At 44.7% G+C, this 21,004-nt stretch overlaps 1 protein-coding gene across 3 annotated transcripts in view; it reads left to right on the forward strand.

Annotated features, from left to right (window-relative positions):
• The window catches only part of EDARADD (EDAR associated via death domain), a 56,896-nt gene that overhangs the window by 5,864 nt on the left and 30,028 nt on the right, over positions 1–21,004 (forward strand). Inside the window, exons 2-5 of one of the 3 annotated variants that reach the window (XM_033431293.2) lie at positions 180–1,156; positions 3,761–3,819; positions 7,480–7,519; positions 13,617–13,675. In XM_033431293.2, coding sequence (XP_033287184.1) covers positions 3,817–3,819; positions 7,480–7,519; positions 13,617–13,675 — 102 coding nt within the window. In that variant the 5' untranslated portion in view covers positions 180–1,156; positions 3,761–3,816. Of the gene's footprint in view, positions 1–179; positions 1,157–3,035; positions 3,090–3,760; positions 3,820–7,479; positions 7,520–13,616; positions 13,676–21,004 lie in introns of those variants that run through there. The other 2 variants (XM_033431291.2, XM_033431290.2) reach the window with 2 other exon arrangements.

A 21,004-nucleotide genomic window follows, 5' to 3' on the forward strand; every position in this document is an offset into this window, starting at 1 on the left:
AGCCAGGCCGGGTGCCCTTCCAGCAGCTGAGCGGCATCAGCTCACCATGGGTTTCACTCAGGCCTTTTGAGGACCTCCCCAGAAGATGCTCATGTGAATTAAACATCATTCTCATTGCCATCGTGAGACCCCCTTTGATCAATTACCAGCTAATTTGGGGTGACCTCTGCCTTCTTTAGAGTCACCAATCCAGGAGAATGGAGGCAGCTTTGGGACAGTAGAGCAACAGCCAGGATCAGGAGGAAGGTCCCCACCCACCCCTGGCTGAGCTGCCGGCCTTGCCACCTCGGAGCTCGCACGATCCCCCTTTCTGTTTCGGCTTCTTCGTGCCCCATCTGATATCAGAGCCTTGCCTAGAGGCCCAGCCTGCTGTTACCTGGGGCCTGTAAAAATAAACATTTTAAAGCTTCTGAGTAAACTATTTGATTTCATACTAATAATGTTGTAAACATGTGGCTCGAAGAGCTCTCAGAAATACTTGAGGACAACTGCTTCTAGGCTAGTCTCCAATAACCAGGATCAGCCCTCCTCCAAATAACCTACACAACACGGGCCTGGGAGAACAAAGGTGTTTCTGCGTGAACTACAGCGAGGGCCGGGGGAAGGCCCGGGATCAGGTAGAACAAGTGGAGAGACAGCGTGGGCCTGGGTCTGTGAGCGGATTTGGCAATAACACATAAGGAAGAACTTCATCCCCAGCCTGGGCTACGTCAGAAGCTGATACAGTCACAACCGTGCGAATGAAAATAGTAAAAGACCTGAAAGTGCCTCTAAGACTGGTCCTAAACCTCTCCTGATCGCCTAAGCCTTTCCTCATTGCCCTCTCACTTTGCTGTTGTGCTTCAGAAAACAACAACAAAAAAAACCCTAAATTCTCTGTGCCCTTCCCATCTTAAGTTCCATCTATTCTCAGAGGTTTCAGACCAAAGCAAGAGACTTTGGGCCTCCAAACACTTGTGGTCCTGTTCACCCCATCACCCTCTGAGGCACAGATTCTCAGGGGGAGTCGTTCCCAAACCTGACCTGACCAGAATAATGATGATCAGCTGGGTGTGGGAACCAGCCACGTGGACCCGCTCCTGTTACAGAGGAAGAGCCAGAGGCCGGGAACACTTAACATGAGTCATCCAAGGTCATACAGCTAGACTCATTCAAGGTCAGGCCACTAGGTCTCAGCGGTGTGGCGGTGAGGACCCAAGCCTTCTCCTCCCAGGCCCTGTGTGCCTTCCCTTTAACTGTCCTGTTTGCATTCTCACTGCTGCTTTTGGGGGTAATTCTGCCTTTCCCAGCTATCTCCTCCATTTTCTTCCTCTTCATCTTTTTCCTTCCTCGCGTACTAATGTCTCTGTAGGAAACAGGCCTAACTTGTCATAGACTTGGTGGGCAGTAGCTGCACAGGATTCCTATTAAAATTCCACTCCCCTAGTGGAGGTAAGCTTGTAAAGTATTATCATCCAGGGAATGCCCTGGTGGTCCAGTGGTTAGGACAACACGCTCTCACTGCTGAAGGCCCAGGTCCAATCCCTGGTTAGGGAACTAAGATCCCACAAGGCCGCGTGGCCAAAAAAAAAAGTTTTATCATCCAGATACACTTTGGTGAAAATTAAGCGGTTGAGACTAGGCTGTGATAGGAGGGAAAGAAAGGACTGGAGGCTACTCATGGTGGCTTCTACTACCCGCTCCCCAGCCAGGAGCTAGACATGAGAAGGATAGAAAGGAAAAACTGGAAAGCCAAATGCAGGTGTCCAGCTGGATCTATTTGAAGTATGCTCATGTGTCCCGTTCTTTTTCATCTCTAGGCCTTCGCCTATGCTGTTCCCTCTGCCTAGAATGCTTTTCCCTCCCTGACTTCTCCTGGCTAGCTTCAACTCATCCTTCTGGACTCGTGTCGTCTCCTCTATAGGCTCCTCTCTACCCTCTCTTCACTCCCCACCAGACACCCCAGGCTAGGCTTGTGTTCCTCCTGTGTTTCCATATCATTCTGCATTTCTACTGTCTTAACACCAAATGCTCTGTATGATAATTGCCTTCTCCTTTCCTTGGGCAGCAGGAGTTCTGTAAACTCAGGGTGGAGTTAGCAACACAACTTGTTCTTATTTTCTTTACATTGACTTAAATCCAGGTCTGAGTCTGTCATCTACTGGGCTGGCAGGAAATTCCATTTCAGTCCAAACTGGGGCCTGGCCCCTTCCTTAGGGTCATATAGGAACCTAAGAGGATGATGTGGTGCTTGGAAAAAGCGGGGCCTTGAATTTTTAGTGCATCCGGGTGGGCTTGATGTCCTTGTTGTCCAAGTCTGAGAAGACTCTTGAGGTCCAGGAGCCCTCTGTTTCTCTTGCAGACCCAAATCGCGGGTTTGTTTCTCTGTGGGGCTGGGAACCCTGGGACCCAGGGGTTAGCCCCCTCTGTGCATTCCCTGCTGTGGTCTTGCCACCTCTGGGCTCTGCTAAGGACCACGGCACAGTCCCCACTCGTGGAGCTGCAGTGTCTGTCCCCTGCTGCATGAGGGGACACTGGCAAAAACTCTCTCCTTTTGCCTCCGCTCCTCTGGGCCGCCTCCTTTAATCTCTCCAGTGACTGTAGCCTGTCATAAAACAAAGAGATGTTCCCTTCACACTGCTTCTCCTTTGGGCATTGTCAACACCTGCGGGGAGAGAAATGTGAGAAGTCTGGACACATTCTCGGATGGGAAACATCTGGGGAGAACAAACAAATGATCTCCATAAGTGGACCTGTTTCGTTGGTTTGGATCCCCCAAGGCATTCCCAGGACCTAGTGCCTGGCCCACACTATGTACTTAATGAAGATTTGGGAGAAAAATGAAGCTGAATCTCGATTGGCCCAAGGCTGGCCACTTAGGGCTTTGCAGGTCGTGTGGTGACTGCACAAAATACCGAGGATCCCATTCAGACAGATGTGGTTGTCGAGCAAGATAGTTTTCTGGCAGATGTTTCGTAAAGTGTCTTGGAAAGGGGGAGCTTTTTTTTCTAATTTTCTTGCTCAAAGTTATAATCAGATTGTTGCCGATAAAGAGACCAGACGAGAAACTCAGGCAGTGCTTTATTGGGACTCGTGCTGCAGCATGAGAGGTAAAAACAAGAAACAGGTGCCCTTGCTTGCTGTCCTAGGGGGGCGCGGTGAGCTGGGATGAGGGTGGGAGCGGATTGGTGGGTCGGGCCTGAGGTGTGGCTTAGGTGGCCTGCCCACCCCCTTGGTGGTGCTGTGTGCAGGGGTCACGTGCAGTACCCTGCTTTTGCTCCCGGCACCTCAGAAATGGCAGTTGGTTTGTGCCCTTTTTGTATTCTTTTCTGTATGTTGTTCATAATTTGCCCAACGGCACTTGCATGCAGTTATTTTTAGTCTTTTATAGTTTCTTTGTACTCTGTTGCTTGAGGAGATGTTTGTCCAGGTGCAAGCGCTCCAGTAAAGGGTCCCAGGTCCCAGCCTGTCTCAAAATCCAGTCTGCAAAAGAGTCATTAATACCACGTTCACCTAATTTGTAGTTGTTTGTACCTCTGAGTATTTGTAGATATTTATAAGTAAACTGTTCCAAAATATTTTTTTAATGTAGTTTATTAGTCATCATCACTTTCTTGATGCAGCCTGAACTCATTCTTTCTTATTTTGTCTCCACTAATGACTGAAAGTAAGCTTTTCTCCAAACTGATTGGGGTAGCTTGTGTCTATATGAAGACAGTTATCAAAGGACACACTGTGCTTCTAAGTTAAAGAAAGTGCTCTCTATTTGTTCTCTTTACAGATCATTTGACAAAGGAGCCAGTGGAAGACACAGACCCTAGCACTATATCCCTTAATATGGTAGGTTACAACTTTTACATTAATGGTGATGACTCCTGGTTTTCCTTTTTCCCCTTTGTTATTTCTTTATATTTTTTATTACTTAGTACTTACATGAAATTTGAAACCCTAAAATAAGGTTTTCCAAGATAAATTTCTTTTTCATGATATTTCTCTGTGACATAATAAACTTGGGGTTTCTCCAGGTTAAAAATGGTGTTAGACTCTGTTTTCATTTTGCACATATCAGACGTGGTCTTCTTAGGTTACATGAGGTCTTTATCTGCTTGTCTACTTTTAACACTATCTTTAATTACCAATTCTTCAGAAATCAAAATATCTAACTTGAGATCGAAAGAAAAAATAGGACAGCCTTAAAGTTAAAGGCGGCCTGCTCATGTGTCAGATGGGCATACACTGTTGATTTACCTCTGTTACCACTTTTTTTTTCTTTTAATTTTTGAAATTTATTTTTGGCTGTGTTGGGTCTTTGTTGTTTCACGTGGGCTTACTCTAGTTGCGGCAAGCAGGGTCTACTCTTTGTTGCGGTGCACAGACTTCTCACTGTGGTGGCTTCTCTTGTTGCAGAGCACGGGCTCTAGGCATGCGGGCTTCAGTAGTTGTGGCTTGCGGTCCCTAGAGCGCAGGCTCAGTAGTTGTGGCGCACGGGCTTAGTTGCTCTGTGGCATGTGGGATCTTCCCGGACCAGGGCTAGAACCCGTGTCTCTTGCATTGGCAGGCGGATTCTTAACCACTGCGCCGCCAGGGAAGTCCCTCTTCTGGCTTCTGATGGTCGTTGGCAGTTCTTGGTGTCCCCTGGCTTGTAGCTGCTTCGCTCCATTCTCTTCCTTTGGTGGCACGTGGCCGTCTTCTCCCCGTGTGTCTATGTCTTGTTATCTCTTCTCCTCTTACAAGGACGTCTGTCCTATTGGATTAAGGGCCTACCCTACACCAGTATAACCTCATCTTAAGTAATTCTATCTACAATGACCCTATTTCCAATGAGGTCACAGTCTGAGGTACTAGGGGTTAGGACTTTGAGGTATTTTTGGAGGGGACACATTTCAACGATAACATTCCTTCCAGGATTAAATACATGGTCCTTGACATGGCAGATGAGGTCCTCCATGACTATGTCTCAACATCCCGCTGATGAGCCAGTTGTGTGTAGCTATTTGCTGCTCCACAAATGCCCCACGCCCTCCCCCGCCCCCCTCCCCGTCCTGGGATACCCATAGTGCTGGCCCCTCCCTGCTTCCTCACATAATGAACTCCTATGCAACCCGCCACTCAGCCCAGGTGTTCCTTATCTGGGAAGGTTTCTCAGCCTTGGGGCCTTCGGGTGCTGCCTTATCCATAGTCCCTACTTTTTTCTTTCTTTTTTTTTTTTTTTGCGGTACGCGGGGCCTCTCACTGTTGTGGCCTCTCCCATTGCGGACAGGCTCCGGACGCGCAGGCTCAGCGGCCATGGCTCACGGGCCCAGCCGCTCTGCGGCATGTGGGATCTTCCCGGACCGGGGCACAAACCCGTGTCCCCTGCATCGGCATGCGGACTCTCAACCACTGCACCACCAGGGAAGCCCCATGGTCCCTACTTTTTATCACATTGTGTGGGAATTATTTGCTTGCCTGACTTCCTGCGAGGCTGTGCTGACCGTCTTCCCATATGCAGAGTGGGGCACGAAGCAGGCAGCAGTGTTAAATGAGCCAAGCTTCCCGAGATCCTAGAATGGCAGCCTTCCTAAATCCCTTTGCCTCCTTTGCAGGGTCTTCCATGGAAACTGGCTCCATTATTTCGTGTCCAACCCTGTCTTCCTTTTCCACCTCCAGCATGCATCCATCCTACAGGCTGGCCCGTCTTCCAACCACCTGGCCTTGCTCCTCCGTGCCCACCATCTGCAATCACCATGCTCCTTTCTCGCGGTCCTCTGAGTCCTGGGCATTCTCTAGGCCCATCTCAACTGTAGTCTCTCCAGGAAACCTGCACTTGTTCGTTCATGTAGTCTGAACAGAGTCAAAATCTGGGGATGCACAGATCATGGTCCCTTCTCTTGAAACACTCACAGTCTGTCTGAGGAAATAGACAAATACTTTGAAAAGAGCCCGAGAAGCACTATGGTACAGATGTGTTTTCCATGCTCTGGGGAGCAGAGTATGGATAAGGATTTAGTCTGGGGAAAAAGTATTTGATTTTTAAGTTCCCTGTGATTGATGATTGATTGATTGATTGATTTCTTTTTTCACTCAGGATTGTGGTTTATTACAGCAAAAGTATTCAGATTAAAGTCAGCCAAAGGAAGAGGGGCATAGGACAGGGCCCAGGAAAGTTGCAAGCATGGAGCTTTCAGCTACCCTCTGTCAGTGACGTTGTGTTTACTTGTCTCAGGAATGATGTTTGATGATACACACAGAGTATTGACAACCAGGGAAGCTCACCCCACGCTTGGGGTCCAGAGTGTTATTGGGGCTCAGTCATGTAGACACGCTTGACCACCAGTGTGTCTGACCTTAGCCTCCAGCCCCTTCACAGGTTGAACTGATACCGTAAAGATGATTGATTGATTTCTTTTGTGGAAAGGGGTTGGAGGCTTCTAGAAGGTTCTGAAACTTTACTGCCTAGCTCCAAAGAAACTCCAAGGAAAGGCGTTTAAAACAGAATCCCTAGTTCCACATTTGTTTCTTTTCCTCCTCTGTCCAAGGAAGATACTGATGAGACTTACAGAAGAGTTGGGAGGTACAGCTTTTTTTTTTAGGCTGGAGGACTATAGACCCAAAGGCCCAGATGCAGATGATGGTGGGAACTGAGCTGGGGTCAGAGGACAGGCTAGGGAGATTGGGTGCATCCCCACTCCCCTCATGGAAGTCTTTAGAAAATGACTACATTGTATAATCTGCAGTAGAAGCTTCCAGAAGCTTAGATACCTGCATATTTGTCGGTACCAACAAAGAAATATGTGATTATAAGAGCATTTGCTATTTTGAATTCCCTGTAACAGTACTGCCGTCAACTAAACCATTGGGGAATTGTGCATAATTGTGCATAATGGGTAACTAATTTGTAGATCTTCGTGCAATTAATGGGATAGTTACCTTTTGACTCCTGTCCTAGTCAACCCGTGACAGAGCTCTCCAATTGTGAGTACTGCCCAGAACACATGCTTATTGGCCCAAATGAATGTCACAGAAATGGTGAGAAGAGATGGATCTGTCCCCATAATTCACTAACAGAAATGTCCCTCAAGAGATATGGGAATATATGTATATATATAACTGATTCATTTTGTTGTGAAGCTGAAACTAACATACCATTGTAAAGCAATTATACTCCAATAAAGATGTTAAAAAAAAAAAAAAAAAAAAAGAAATGTCCCTCAATTTTGAGCTGCAGGAAATAGAAGAGCACTGCAGAAAAGAGAGGAAGTGTGGTTTAGTGGTCAGAGCTGAAGGCTTCTTCTGTTTCATGTTCCAGCATTAACTTCTCATCCACCTTGGTTTCATTTCTATAAAATTGGGAATGAAAGCAAGCAATGGGTCAGGCATATTGATAAATCCAAGGCTAAAAACTTGCAAGGATTTAAATTAAAATCATGACTTTCCCAAGACAAAGCTTTCTCTTCACTTTGATCTTATAATTGACTACGGTGTTTAAAAATAACGCTCCTCTTTTGTTGGTCTCTACAGTCAGACAAATATCCCATTCAAGACACGGGACTCCCTAAAGGTATGTACAGTTAAAGTAGCAATTTAAACTTGTGATTACTTTCATATCTTGAACAAAGCACTAGTCAAAGTAATTTTTCATTTTTTAAAATTGTAAAACAGAAACATACTGATAATTTAGTGCATGATTTGACCTTCTCTGGTATGAATGTTCTTATTAAAATGTAGAAATTATTTTATAGCAAATTAGACATCAAATTCCTATGGTGTTTTTTAACATGCATAAAATGAAGAAAGCCAGGACTGTGGGTTGCAAGTGTCAGAAATGTAGCTCAAATTAGTTTAAAATGGGGGGCGGGACTTGGTGGCTTAGAGTCTTTGGGTGCTGCTAAATCCAAGCATTTAAACGATGTCTCAGGCTCAGCCCCCCACTCCCCCCACAATGGCTCTGTCTTCTGTGTTGGCTCCATACTCGAGCAGGCTTTCCCCACTTGGTGGGAAAGATAGTCTCTGACACCTCCAGCTTTACTTGGTGCAGCTAAAGATGCCGGGGCAAGAGGGAGCCTTTCCCCCAGCACACGTGGCACAATTTTAGGGGCAAATCGTGAAAGGAGCAGTTTGGTCATGTGGCCATCCCTGTATCAGCTGCTGTCGTCGGAGGATGGAGGGGTGACCAGGTCTGAGCCTTGAGGTTGGAGGGTGGGGGGCGGAGGGCACAAAGTCAGTTGTACTCAAACCACAGGAAAGAGGGTTCTGTTAGCAGACAAGGGGCAAGGGATGCTGTCAGACCCCAAAGCAAAAAGAGCTTGCTTTTATGATCCACAGGCGAATGTCTCAGGCGTGGTGCAGACCATAAAGGCCTGAGCCTTTCCTCATTTCCCCTGGGGCAGCCTCCAAGGCTGTATCCAGTATGGAGGCTGAGCTGCCGCTTATCGCACTGGCACGTTTACCTTGTGCTCTGCTGACCAGCCAGAGAGGAGGGGTGGGGAGCATCAGATCTGAGCAGCTTCAGAGATGGCAGGGACACCCTGGCTTCCTGGAGAGGAAGGACTTCCCAGCACAGCCTGCTGTGGGGTTCCCCCGCAGCCCTTGTGGTGATGGGTATCACAGGGTCACTGGGTTGCAGGGTTGGGAGCTCCCTGGCAGGGCCCACCTGTGGTTAAGTCTGTAGTTCTGCCAAGTCCCCCTCCCTCATTCTCTACTCACCAGACTCTTCTTCCTGCTCTCTGAAATGGCATCATTAGAGTTTCATTCCTTTTGCCCCCTGTGCACGTCCCAGGAATGGCAGTGGTGTAGGGAAAAGAGGCTGAAGGCCAGGTTTGAGCCCAAATCCTGGCTGTAGTAGGGGAGGCTTCTCCCAGGCACGCTTTGCCCTTTCCCCTCTCCACGAATGACTTCTCAGTGTCCTGAATTCCCCAAGCTGTGATTGCCTAGTTCAGCAAGAAAGTGGAAGGTGCAAGCCAGGCCACCAGGACGAATCAGAGGCAGTCTTGGGCCGTGTTCCTTGGATTTTTAGGGTGCAGTGAAGAATTACCTGGGGAGCTAGTTTAAAATGCAGATTCTGGGCCCCGCTACTCCAAAATCATGATGTGGTGGGTCTGGGGTCAGGCCCAGAAACCGGTGTTTTTAATGCAAACCTGAGGGGGTGGGACACAGACCTCCCTTTGAGAGCCTTCCTAAGAAGCTTCAAGAATGTGGTGTGGGGGCTTCCCTAGTGCGCAGTGGTTGAGAATCTGCCTGCCAACGCAGGGGACACGGGTTCGAGCCCTGGTCTGGGAAGATCCCACATGCCGCGGAGCGGCTGGGCCCGTGAGCCACAGCTACTGAGCCTGCGCGTCTGGAGCCTGTGCTCCACAGCAAGAGAGGCCGCGACAGTGAGAGGCTCGCGCACCGCAATGAAGAGTGGCTCCCACTCGCCGCAACTAGAGAAGAAAAGAAGACCCAACAAAGCCAAATAAATAAATAAATTTATATGAAAAAAAGGATGTGGCGTGCCACATGTAGGAGACATGTAAGAGACACCGAGCTGCAGCCAGACCGCCAGCTCTGAGAGGACTCAGGAGTTGACCTCATGGCTCGGGTCCCAGTGTCCAGTCTGCAGTGCAGAGAGGAAAGTATTACACCGACCTCCCAGGGTGCTTGTGAGAATTCAACGAAACGAGACTGGAACAGCACCTGACTCCCAACAAGCATCTGACAGGTGTGGAGGGAAATCTGGCAAAAGAATCGTGAGCCATCAGGGTAGAGGACTGTTGAAAGCTTTTGTAGTGGAGAGGCAAGAGTGGAACCACCGTTTTAGGTAGACTGGGCCACAGCAACTATTCGAAGACCTTTTCTATCACTCTTGAACATGATTTTCTGTTTTAAGAGAAGAAGATTGTTGCTTAGCAGCCTGATAATACAGTAACTGTACCGTTGGGTTTCTCCTAGAATTTGAGTTTTACAAAACCTTAATTAAAATTAATTAAAATGGGGGGGGGAGGGGAAGTGTTATTAAGCACATAATTTCTTATCTCCAAGAAATACATCGTCTTCTATGTAATATCCAACATTTGCATTTAATAAGAATTTAATGTCTGCAGTAATTTTTTCAAACATACCATAATGGAGCCAGTATCATCGTTAAATGCTTATGGTAATTTTCTCACTGAAGTTGTTTTTAGGGAAACAAAGCCCATATATAATTAGTGAAGAGACTAATTTACAGCTTAAAAGTAAATGTAGGCTTCCCTGGTGGCACAGTGGTTAAGAATCCACCTGCCAGTGCAGGGGACACGGGTTGGAGCCCTAGTCCGGGAAGATCCCATATGCTGCGGAGCAACTAAGCCCGTGCGCCACAACTACTGAGCCTGCGCTCTAGAGCCCGCGAACCACAACTACTGAGCCTGCGCTCTAGAGCCCATGCTCCGCAACAAGAGAAGCCACCGCAATGAGAAGCCCGTGCACTGCAACGGAGAGTAGCCCCCGCTCGCCGCAACTAGAGAAAGCCCGCACTCAGCAACGAAGACCCATCGCAGCCAAAAATAAAAATAGAGAAATAAATTTATTTTTTAAAAAAGTAAATGTAACCTAATTATATTAAGAACAATTCAGACTCTGACACTTAAGTGAATTCTAGGGGGGCTACTATATTTAATAGAGGAGTCATTTGTAATTAGCTTGAACCATTTCCATATGATTTTAAAAGTCCTCAAAATGTATTTTCTTAAGAAAATGAGCATGTTTCACAAAGTCTTCATTATAATTCTAGTATACTCCTACTTTTCCCCTGGACAGTACAACATAGTCCCTTAACACGGTCCACACTAGAGTGGCTCTCAATAATGTGCTTTTACCCATAAATCAACTGTGGGACTCCAGTGTGATTTCAATGATCAGCACGTTTTTGAGGTGAAACGTGTTATTATACCTGTTTTCTTGTCGGGAACAAATGTGTAGCTTCTGCCTCCCCTGATTTTAGAGATTTCGGGAGGTTCATTCTATCAGGCTTCTGTTATGATAGGTGCTCTGTGAGGATCTGTAGGCACCAAACTCAGGACTAATTTAAGATTGGGGTTTATCTTATATCACAGAATTCCTGTATCTCGTAGAAACTGCCGGCTTGAGGGTTCTGAAGGGAATGTGACTCTTCATATTTTGAGAGAAAAATGTCTTTGGAAAAAGAATTCTGATTTTTGAGGCACTATTCCTAGTGAGGGGAAATTGCACATAACTACATCATAAAGCCATCAAGATTTTACCATCTTCATCTTCTCTGGCATTACTGCCCTTCCATTGTTCAAAAAACTTAAATAGTGGATGTAAAGTTAAAGAGAAGTAGACTGATTTTATTGTTAATTATTTTGAGAAATTTGAACTTAAGCATGGGTGATATTTGGAATAATTCGTTAACTAAATGTAGAAGTAGTAGTTCCGTTTGAAAAAGGAGAAAATAAACAAGTACTCAGGAGATCACCAAAATAATTCCTAAGTAAAAATGTCTGCTTGAAAACTAGCAGGCCAATGTGTTGTATTTTAGACGGTTTCTCATCTTGCCAGTTGACCGACAGTATCTTGCTGATAGGTTTCCTTGTTGTAACATGAAACTAAAAAGCCCCTCCTTCCCGCACGATTTACCGTGACCTGGTCCCGCTCATTCCACAAGTTCACTGCCTTCCACCCAGCCATGACGGAGAGTCCTGACAGTCTCCTGTTTTAGCAAACCAACCCCTCCCCCAGTGATGACACACATACAAAGATGGCCATTTTTTTTTTTTTTTTTTTTTTTTTTGCGGTATGCGGGCCTCTCACTGTTGTGGCCTCTCCCGCTGTGGAGCACAGGCTCTGGACGCGCATGCTCAGCGGCCATGGCTCACGGGCCCAGCCGCTCCGCGGCATGTGGGATCTTCCCGGACCGGGGCACGAACCCGTGTCCCCTGCATCAGCAGGCGGACTCTCAACCACTGCGCCACCAGGGAAGCCCCTGTTTTCTTTTATGGAGGGTAGCGGGGAGGGAGAGGGGTGCAACCACAGGAGTGCTTGGGGGACCATGTAAGAAAAGTTACTTTTTAATTTCAGGCTAACATTGCGTTGGGAAGTAAAAAGCCCCACTTGTCCAATAATGCTGGGTTAACAATTATGACACTGGCCATTGTGAGAATTAGTATGACTGAAGTCACATGTCTGTGACTTTTTGCTGTGAAAAATCAGTGTGCATCCGAATTCTGTGGGGTGCTTGTTAGGTGTCAGATTTCTGGGGTCCCTGAGATTCCAATTCAGAAGGTCTGGAGTGGAGCCCAGCAATCTGCATTGTTAACAGGCAGCCCAGGTGATTCTGGTGCAAGAGAGCTGGGACTGTCTTGAGAAACAGAAGGCTAGGTAAGCTCTCTACTGCTCCAGCTTAAAAAGATACCATATGGAATCTTAATAAGAGACCGTGCTTTTAGTTTAAATTTTGCAGATAATAATGTTAAGGAAAAAATGGCCTTTAGTCAGAATTGTGTAGGCAGCAATAAATATAGCCCCTTATATGAATAAATCTATCAGCCCAGCCTATAATAGGTCAATGAATGTTAAGGAATGTAAAAATAAATAGATGTATTAATCTGTCACTCAGTCCTAACTTTTGAACCTTGAATTAAATGATTCTCTATTAAGGGCTTTATTAACTCTAAAATTTTACATGCCACTAAACATTTCTTTCATAACATAATATATTACTGGCGATTTTCAAGGTTAGAGTGGGATGTTGAATTCTGTGGTTAAAGATTAAAATCTGATGGAACAAAATCAGTTTTTAATGCATTTGTACAATCTTCACCACAAGTTGGGGAACTGTGAAGTTAACACATACGTAAGACAACCTAAGGATGGAATTTCCTTCCTACCAGTTAATTCCGAAAGGTGTTAGACATTTCACATGCCTATCATGTTCCTTTGACTTTCACTGGCAATCCCCACTTTAACCATAGAACTGAAATGGTTTCGGTTTGACTTTTAGGAGGGTGAGCTATCAAGACAAGCATAATCCCACTCTGCTCTCTGAGAGATTTAGTAAACTGTCAAACAGTGAACACCATGGAATCTGATGTAAGGTTATCAGAGGGGAACGTGTTTGGACTGCCTCCTGTTCACCCTGTTGGTGAGGGAGGGATCCTGCCCTGGGGTTATGGGGATGGCCACACACAGGACACCTGACACTGGGCAGATGAGATTGACAGTAGCTTGTGAGTCACGGATGTTCACCGCCTGGGGAGGGAGAATGCTGCACCCCATGCAGGGTCTCATGGGGGTTGCACTTGGGAACAGAGTGAACAACCAGGAGCTGTGGGTGACAAGCACTGTCCTGTCAAGAGGGTGTGTGACCCCTGGTTCCCAGGGAAGGATATGATGACTTGTCTGAATAATTCAGTGGTCTGGCAGGGAACTGAAACCCACTGCTCAGGGATAAGCAGGGACTGTGCCTGGTCCCCTTGAAAAGGAGCGTTGTTTAGCTGGCGGTCTTATCCACAGGAGCAGAGCGGGGAGGGGAACTTGCAGCTGGGCCATTCAGGGTCCTCCTGGTTTTACCAGATGTAAACAGCACATAATATTGAGTCTTAATTTTAGGCCTTACAACCACGTAGTATGTGCTTTCTTTATCAAGCTTGCTTCTTTTTTTTTTTTTTTTAAATCCCTAGCAGAGGAGTGTGATCCAATTAGTCTGAACTGCCCAACAAATTCTGATGTGCAACACCAGGTAAGAATAATTTCAGTTATATTTTTACCCTTAGGTACATGCTAATCTAACTAGAATTTATTTAGGAATTGTTTTCTAGAGCTTTAAACATAAAGAAAGAACAGGATTTTTAGATAATAAGTTTGGAAATGATCTTTAAGCATCCCAGTAATGTAGCACATCTATACAACTTCTGTTACTTTGAGTAACTGAGGTAGCTTTAATCCATTTTTTGGAAGTAAATACTTATCCAGATGCCAAAACCCATCAGTGTAACTGAGTTAGAGAGTTGCTTTCTTTCGTGTGTAGTTGGTATGCTGTGGATAGGAACTTTTTAAAGAAGCCTCAACAAAACTGGGTAGTTTAAAAACATTTTTGTAATGTTTTATAAAACTTTTACTTTGTTCAGATATCAGATGTCAAATTTTAACATATTATTTTAATTGTCCTTTTCCAAAATACATCTATTGTTTTCTGATTATAAAAGACTGTTATTTTAAACTTTAGATACAACAAAAATGTACCAAAAGGTTGAGAATCGCTTGTCACATTCCATTGTTCACCTTTTGAGGTACATCCTTCCAGAAGCTTCCTGGGGTCACCGTGTGCTTCAGTTACTACTTGTACTTTCCAGCCTGTCTCTGTTTACTCACTCAAAGCTCATTAGCAAAACTGCACAATACCTCACATCTGTTAAACTATAGTTAGAACACTACATGTCTCAAAAAGGATGTCTTGCCTGAAGATAGACTGGTTGGGTCCTGTTCTCTTTATAATATTGATACCAAGTTAATTTTTAGCAAGACAAATTTGAAGCTTTGTTTAGTCTTCCTTTTAAAACATCAGTCAGTAATCATTAATAGTGATATTCTTGGATAATCAAATCACTTTTTTAGTAAAGCAGAGTTATACAATAGTTGATAAAACAAGCAATTTTAATCATAAACACGATTCTCTTGAAAATCGTCAGTGGTGCTTTTTTTTTTTTTTTTTTTTTTGTGGTACGCGGGCCTCTCACTGTCGTGGCCTCTCCCGCTGCGGAGCACAGGCTCCGGACGCGCAGGCTCAGCGGCCATGGCTCACAGGCCCAGCCGCTCCGCGGCGTGTGGGATCTTCCTGGACCCGGGCAAGAACCCATGTCCCCTGAATCGGCAGGCGGACTCTCAACCACTGCGCCACCAGGGAAGCCCAGTGGTGCTACTTTTAACTTTGATTTGGGGGTCTTCAGTCGCCCACTGAGAATATTATTTTCTTATTTATTAATCCTGATACTCAGCATTTTTCTTGGAATTACAGTCTAGTGATTGACTTTGATATTGACTGAATTTGAGCTATTTTAGTGAACTTAAAGTATAAATTTTTCCTTTCTTGAAATCCTTAATTTATTTAATAAAGTTTTGCTCCCCACATTTTTTGCAACACAATACAGACTCCTTTGAAGATACAAAAATGTTACGTTGTTTGTTTAGTTTTAGTGATTTTCCAAAATCATTTAAGATTAGGTACAGAATATGCATTAGGACACTGTTCAGTATTTTTTCTGATTTCAGTGTTACAGTTCTGGCTTTATCAAGTAGACTGTCTTTAAAGATGGGAAAAGATTTATCAGCTAAAGAAAGCGGGAAAAACCTATTTGAGATTTTTATTTAAGTTCTGTTTTAAAACAGGGTGTCTTACATTCTTATAAAAAGTAGCACTGTACCTACCTACTGCAGTTGGTTATTTCTTTGCATAATCTATAGGATTTGTTCTAACTGCTAGATATCCAGAAAGAGTCTTTGAAACCAACTTGGCAGTTAGAACAAAGAAAACTCACTAGGGGAGAAACGTTTAAAAAAAACAAAAACAAAAACATCCCCACACTTCATTTTCTATAGCTCAGACATTAAAAGCAAGTTGAAAATACATTCTTTAGAATATTACCATTTACCGTTTCATTGATTTTTATAATTTAAAAACTAAAATCCACTTCACTGAAGACTTAATTTTAGCCACCTTTTTTGAATGATGCCACGGAAAAACATTGTGGTGTCCTGGCATCAAAATGGAAATCTGACATGTCATAAAATTTCATAAAGGACCCTTTACTTTTAGTAATTTAAAATCAATACCCCATCTGTTAGAGCTATCCTACTTCTACAGTTTGTTACAGCTGGTACTTGTCGAGCCTATGTTCTGAGACCGGGTATTCTTGGACATGAAATATACCAGGGGGAGTGGGGGGAGGCAGACCCCAGGCAGAGCTTCCAGACCTGGAGAAGCAGTGTACACAGCATTAGATTCTAAATGTGGATATGGTTCAGCTGTTTAAAAGTTTTTCATGGTTCTTTTTTTTAAAAATATTTATTTATGTATTTATTTGGTTGCGCTGGGTCTTAGTTGTGGCAGCTGGGCTCCTTAGTTGTGGCAGCTGGGCTCCTTAGTTGTGGCATGCAAATTCCTAGTTGCAGCATGCATGCGGGATCCAGCTCCCTAACCAGGGATTGAACCGGGCCCCCTGCATTGGGAGCGAAGAGTCTCTTTCACCCTCACGGTTCTTTATGTTATAGAAAATGTTTCCCAGAACCTTTGTCAAACAATAAAATTTTAACTACTTTAACTACAGGCACACATGTATGGCAAATTATAGTAAAGCAAAATTTGTTCCAGTTTGTAGCCAAGGATCCATGCCAAGAGGAAACTGAGGTAGTAAGAAAAACAGTAAATATTAGGATGCTAAGTTGGAGTTAGAAGTTATGAAAAAAATGACATTTTCTTCTATTTATACTGTTTTTTTGGTTTTACCAAACTGTAATTTTTTTTTAAGGTTTAAAAACCACATTAAGTTATTGGTATGATATGGTATTATTAGTGTGATACTAATTTATGGTGTTGGTAATAAGGGAAACTGGTGTAGGGTGTACAGGAATGCTCTATACTATCTTCTCAAATTTTCTGTAAATCTAAAACTATTTTGAAGTATATATGTATTTTAAAAACCACACTAAATGGAATTTAGAATCTAGAAAAACAAAAAATATTCATCCAAAATCGCACCACTCTAATACTCTGTTTTTGTCATTTTGATGTATTCACTTATACAGTTTTTTCATAAGGATAATTATAAAACTGCAGACAATTTTATATCTTGCTTTTGTTATATAATACTATCTCACAAACATTTCATCCAGTTTGCTGCATGGCCTTACCATCCGTCTGAATGGCTGCATGATACTGTCACCTCTGATATTTATTGATAACAGAAATAGATTCGAGGATGTGTGTCTGAGGGCAGGGTGAGAGCACTCCTGGTAGAAGGAATGCTGTACGCAAAGGCTCTGAGAAGAGTCTGGGACAAATACTTTGCCTGGAGCTGAAGTATTGGGAGATTGTAGGCAGTGAGGCTGGAAGATCTGTTGGATCTGGGGTCCCAGAGCCTTGAATGCCAGAGAGAGGCAGATGGAGGTATTGGTGGTTTTAAGGGATGGTCCCATGACTGTATCTGGGACCCTGGGAGACTGGAGAGAAGATGAGACCAGGTCTTAGGCCTGTGATTGGGAGAGGGATGCTACTAACAATATCAATAGAGAATTCAGGAGGACGATAAGATTTGTGTGTTTTTAGGATTGAGAGTTGTTTGTGGGCTGTGGAAAAAGGAGATAATGGTCTATAGAGTTTGGGGTATGTGAGATGTGTGATAGGAAGGGCTGCATTGGGAGTTGGTTTAGGATTCCTGCATCAGGAGGTTACACTTGAAGCCCAAGGGGAGGATGGGACTGTCGATGAGAGAGTCCTTGTGCAAAAGCAGAGAGGAGAGCCCAGGATGGAGCCGTGAAGAACAATCTGGAGGCCAGAGGAAGAAAAGGAGCTCAGAGGCAGACAGAGGAGTGGCCAGAGAAGAACACTGTCAGTGGTCGAGGCATCTGTACTTTCCTTTTCGGCACTTTCCCAGTTTACAGTTACATGTTTGCTGATGGCTTCATTGTCTCTCCCCACGAGGGCAGGGACTGCTGTGTTTTTTGGCTTGTAAGTGTATCCTCCATCCCTAGCACTTAGTAAAGTCTCAATAAATACATGTTGAGTAAAGAGAGAAAAAGGCCAGGATTGGGCATTGCTTCACGTGCCAAGGAAAAGGCCGTCAACATCATCCTGTGGTCAAGGGCGAGCCTACAAAGACACCTTTGGATTTGTCCTTTCAGACGTTACTGGGACCTTTCAGGAAGGAACTCGATCATAGGGACAAAAACATAATTGCAAAAGGCTGAATGAGTGAGTGGGTGATAAGAAAGTTTATGTAGTTCTGTCAAATTCATTAAGGTAGCAAGGAAAAAATAGTAAACTTTTATTTGAAGGTGTTGGAAGATACAGGAAAAGCTTCTTTTTTTAAGGTTGGGAAACAACAGATTTTAAAGGATAAGTTATCACCAGGAGTGGAGAGATTAAAAATTAAGAGGGAGAAGAAAGAGAAGTGGAATAATTAATGGGATTTGTTTTCACTGTGGAAGGTAGGATTAATTTTCTTAGCAACTGTTTATTGATAACATCCTTAGCAATATCTTGTGGAGAAGACACAGCACATTGATTTCCCTCAAGGAATTTGTAATCTGGAAGGTGAGATATATGTGCCCCTATGTTAGATAAATAAAGTTATCAAAGGTACAGAGAGATGAGTTAGCATTTTAAAAGTAAGAACCTCAGCTCTTTTTCAGAGGCAAGACTAGAAGAAGGGGAAAGATGGAAACTTCTTTTTTAGATGTAAAGGCAAGAAGTTGAATTAGTTGATGTCAAATTTGAATTGTGCCTTGAATGATGACATTTGGATGGGGCAGGAAGGGAAGAAATCCATCGAAGTGGGATTGACTATACACTCTACTATATTTAAAATAGATAATCAACAAGGACCTACTGTATAGTGCAGGGTACTCTGCTCAGTATTCTATAATAACCTAAATGGGAAAAGAATTTGAAAAAGAATAGGTACATATATATGTATAACTGAATCATTTTGCTGTACACCTGAAACTAACACAACACTGTTAATCAACTATACTCCAATATAAAATAAAATTTTAAATAAATAAAAAGAAATCCAGCCAGGATATTAGGGGACTAAAGAGTTTGTTCTGTTCATACAGCAGGGAGGCCATAGGCCTTCGTGAACTAGGTGGTGGTATGACAGTGCTTGATAAATTGGAAATAGACTGCAAGTGGATAGATGATGACCCATCCATCCATCCATCCATCCATCCATCCATCCAGCATTTGAGTCCAAGAATGTCTCACCACTACTCTCCTAGGTGCTGGGGGGACAGTGATACACACTTAGAGCTTTCAGTGAAATTGGGCGTTTTTAAATCTCCGGCAAGGAAAGCTGAGTCGGAATGTTTAAGCTAAGAGAGTCTCCCTTAGGTTCTCAGAGAGTCTCAGCACAGAAACAGAGGGAAAAGACAGAGAGAAGACATTTACTGAGGTCATTCAACAGGTAAGGAAGCTTCTTTGATCAGAGAAAGGCTTGTTTCTCCCACCCCAGCATACCTGTCCCCCAACAGTCAGCGTTTTCTCTAACTGCCACCGAGGGAGGTGCTGCTCTAGAGGAGTCTTGAGGGCCACGTTGGAAGTACGGGCTTCATCTTCCAGGCCCTGGGAAATGATGGGATAAAAAGAGAGTCTTAGAAAGGTTATCCTTGTAGTGGCTCGTCAAGGGGATGGGTAGGAAGAAAGACTGAGGCCGGGAGACCCCAAGTGCCTGTTATAGGAAGCTCATCCCAGGGGCCCCAGTGCAGCTGTGGAAGGAAGAATGGGGATATCGGCTCGGTGCTCTGTGACCGCCTGGAGGGGTGGGATAGGGAGGGTGGGAGGGAGGGAGACGCAAGAGGGAAGAGATGTGGGAACATATGTATATGTATAACTGATTCACTTTGTTATAAAGCAGAAACTAACACACCATTGTAAAGCAATTATACCCCAATAAAGATGTTAAAAAAAAAAAAAAGAATGAAGAGCGGGGATTGTAATTCCAAGGGGTTAGTGTTCACTCTGCTGTAACGAAGCACCACGCAGAGGGTGCCGTAAGCAACAGAAATGCATTGTTTCACAGTGTGGAGCCTGTGAGTCTGAAATCAAGGTGTGGGCAGGGTTGGTTCCTCCCGGGGGCCGTGAGGAAAAGATCTGTGCCATGTTACTCTCCTGGGTGTGTAGATGGCCGTCTGCTCCCTGTGTCTCTTCACATCATCCCTCTGCGTGTGCCTGTCTCTGTGCAAATTTCCCCTTTTTCTAAGGACACCAGTCACATTGGTTTAGCGCCCACTCTCGTGGCCTCATTTAACTTGATCACCTTTGTAAAGAGCCTCTCTCCAAATACAGTCTCACTCTGAGGTACTGGGGGTTTGGACTCCAGTGTGCGTCTTTGGAGGGACACCATTCAACCCCTAAAAATGCTTGGAAAAAAAAGAAAAAAAAGAACCAAGACATAACACATTTTGAGGGAGAGATGTCAGGGATTCAGTGTCTGACAGGACTTGGAACGAAGAGAAGGGAGGGTTGGAGATCTGCTTCAGAGAGTTCCAGCTGGTGACCAGGTGCATAGTGGGGCCACTGTCGAAAAATAAGAAAATAGCTTATCTGGGCAGTGGGGAAAAAGTGAGTTCATCTTTTTTTAAGCTCTTAAATGAACTCCATACAGTAGTTAAATCTCTCATCCAAGTTCAAAGCCTTTCTCTTCACCTCCAACTCAGGCCTGATCTGAAATGTGGAGGCCCGAAAGAGGGGCAGGTGACCTTGGTTCTCCTCCCCTTCCCCAGCAGGTGGGAATTCAACACTGCAATTACCTGATACAGGCAAAGCATTCCCAGCTGAATGTTCACAGCTGCCCCCAACAGCTAGCCCCAGCTCCTTCTCTCCCAGGCCTACCTCCTGCACCTCTTACCTTGGACAGGGTCCTTTCAAGATGGCGATGGCTCTGGTCCACTCGGCAGTGGCAAGCTCAGCCCACTGTCCGACCGTCAGGAGAGCTCCAGCTGGCTGCTCTCTCCTCATACACACAGGGTAGTGTCTCCCAGTGGCAGAGGGTTTGGCACTGTGGGTATCTACACATCAACAAGCATCAGGCTAAGGAGTGACAGGCCGTCTCCCCTTCTGGCATGCACCCCCAACAAGTGGTGACCTTGAGGCCCCCTTCACTTGGCTTGGGGGGTGGAGCTGAGAGCTGCCCCTTCCTCCTTATGGGCAGAGGAAGGAAAGCAGCCCCCGCTCTCACTTCTTCCACTGAGTCCTTCAGAGAAATCTCTTCCTCTTCTATAAGCTGAGGGTGGGGCTCATACCACTATTCTTGGCCCTTCTCAGCTGGTCCTTTGGGGTTTACCTGGGACCTCT

Source organism: Orcinus orca, chromosome 14, assembly GCF_937001465.1.
Source record: "Orcinus orca chromosome 14, mOrcOrc1.1, whole genome shotgun sequence".
Classification (NCBI taxonomy): Eukaryota; Metazoa; Chordata; class Mammalia; order Artiodactyla; family Delphinidae; genus Orcinus; species Orcinus orca.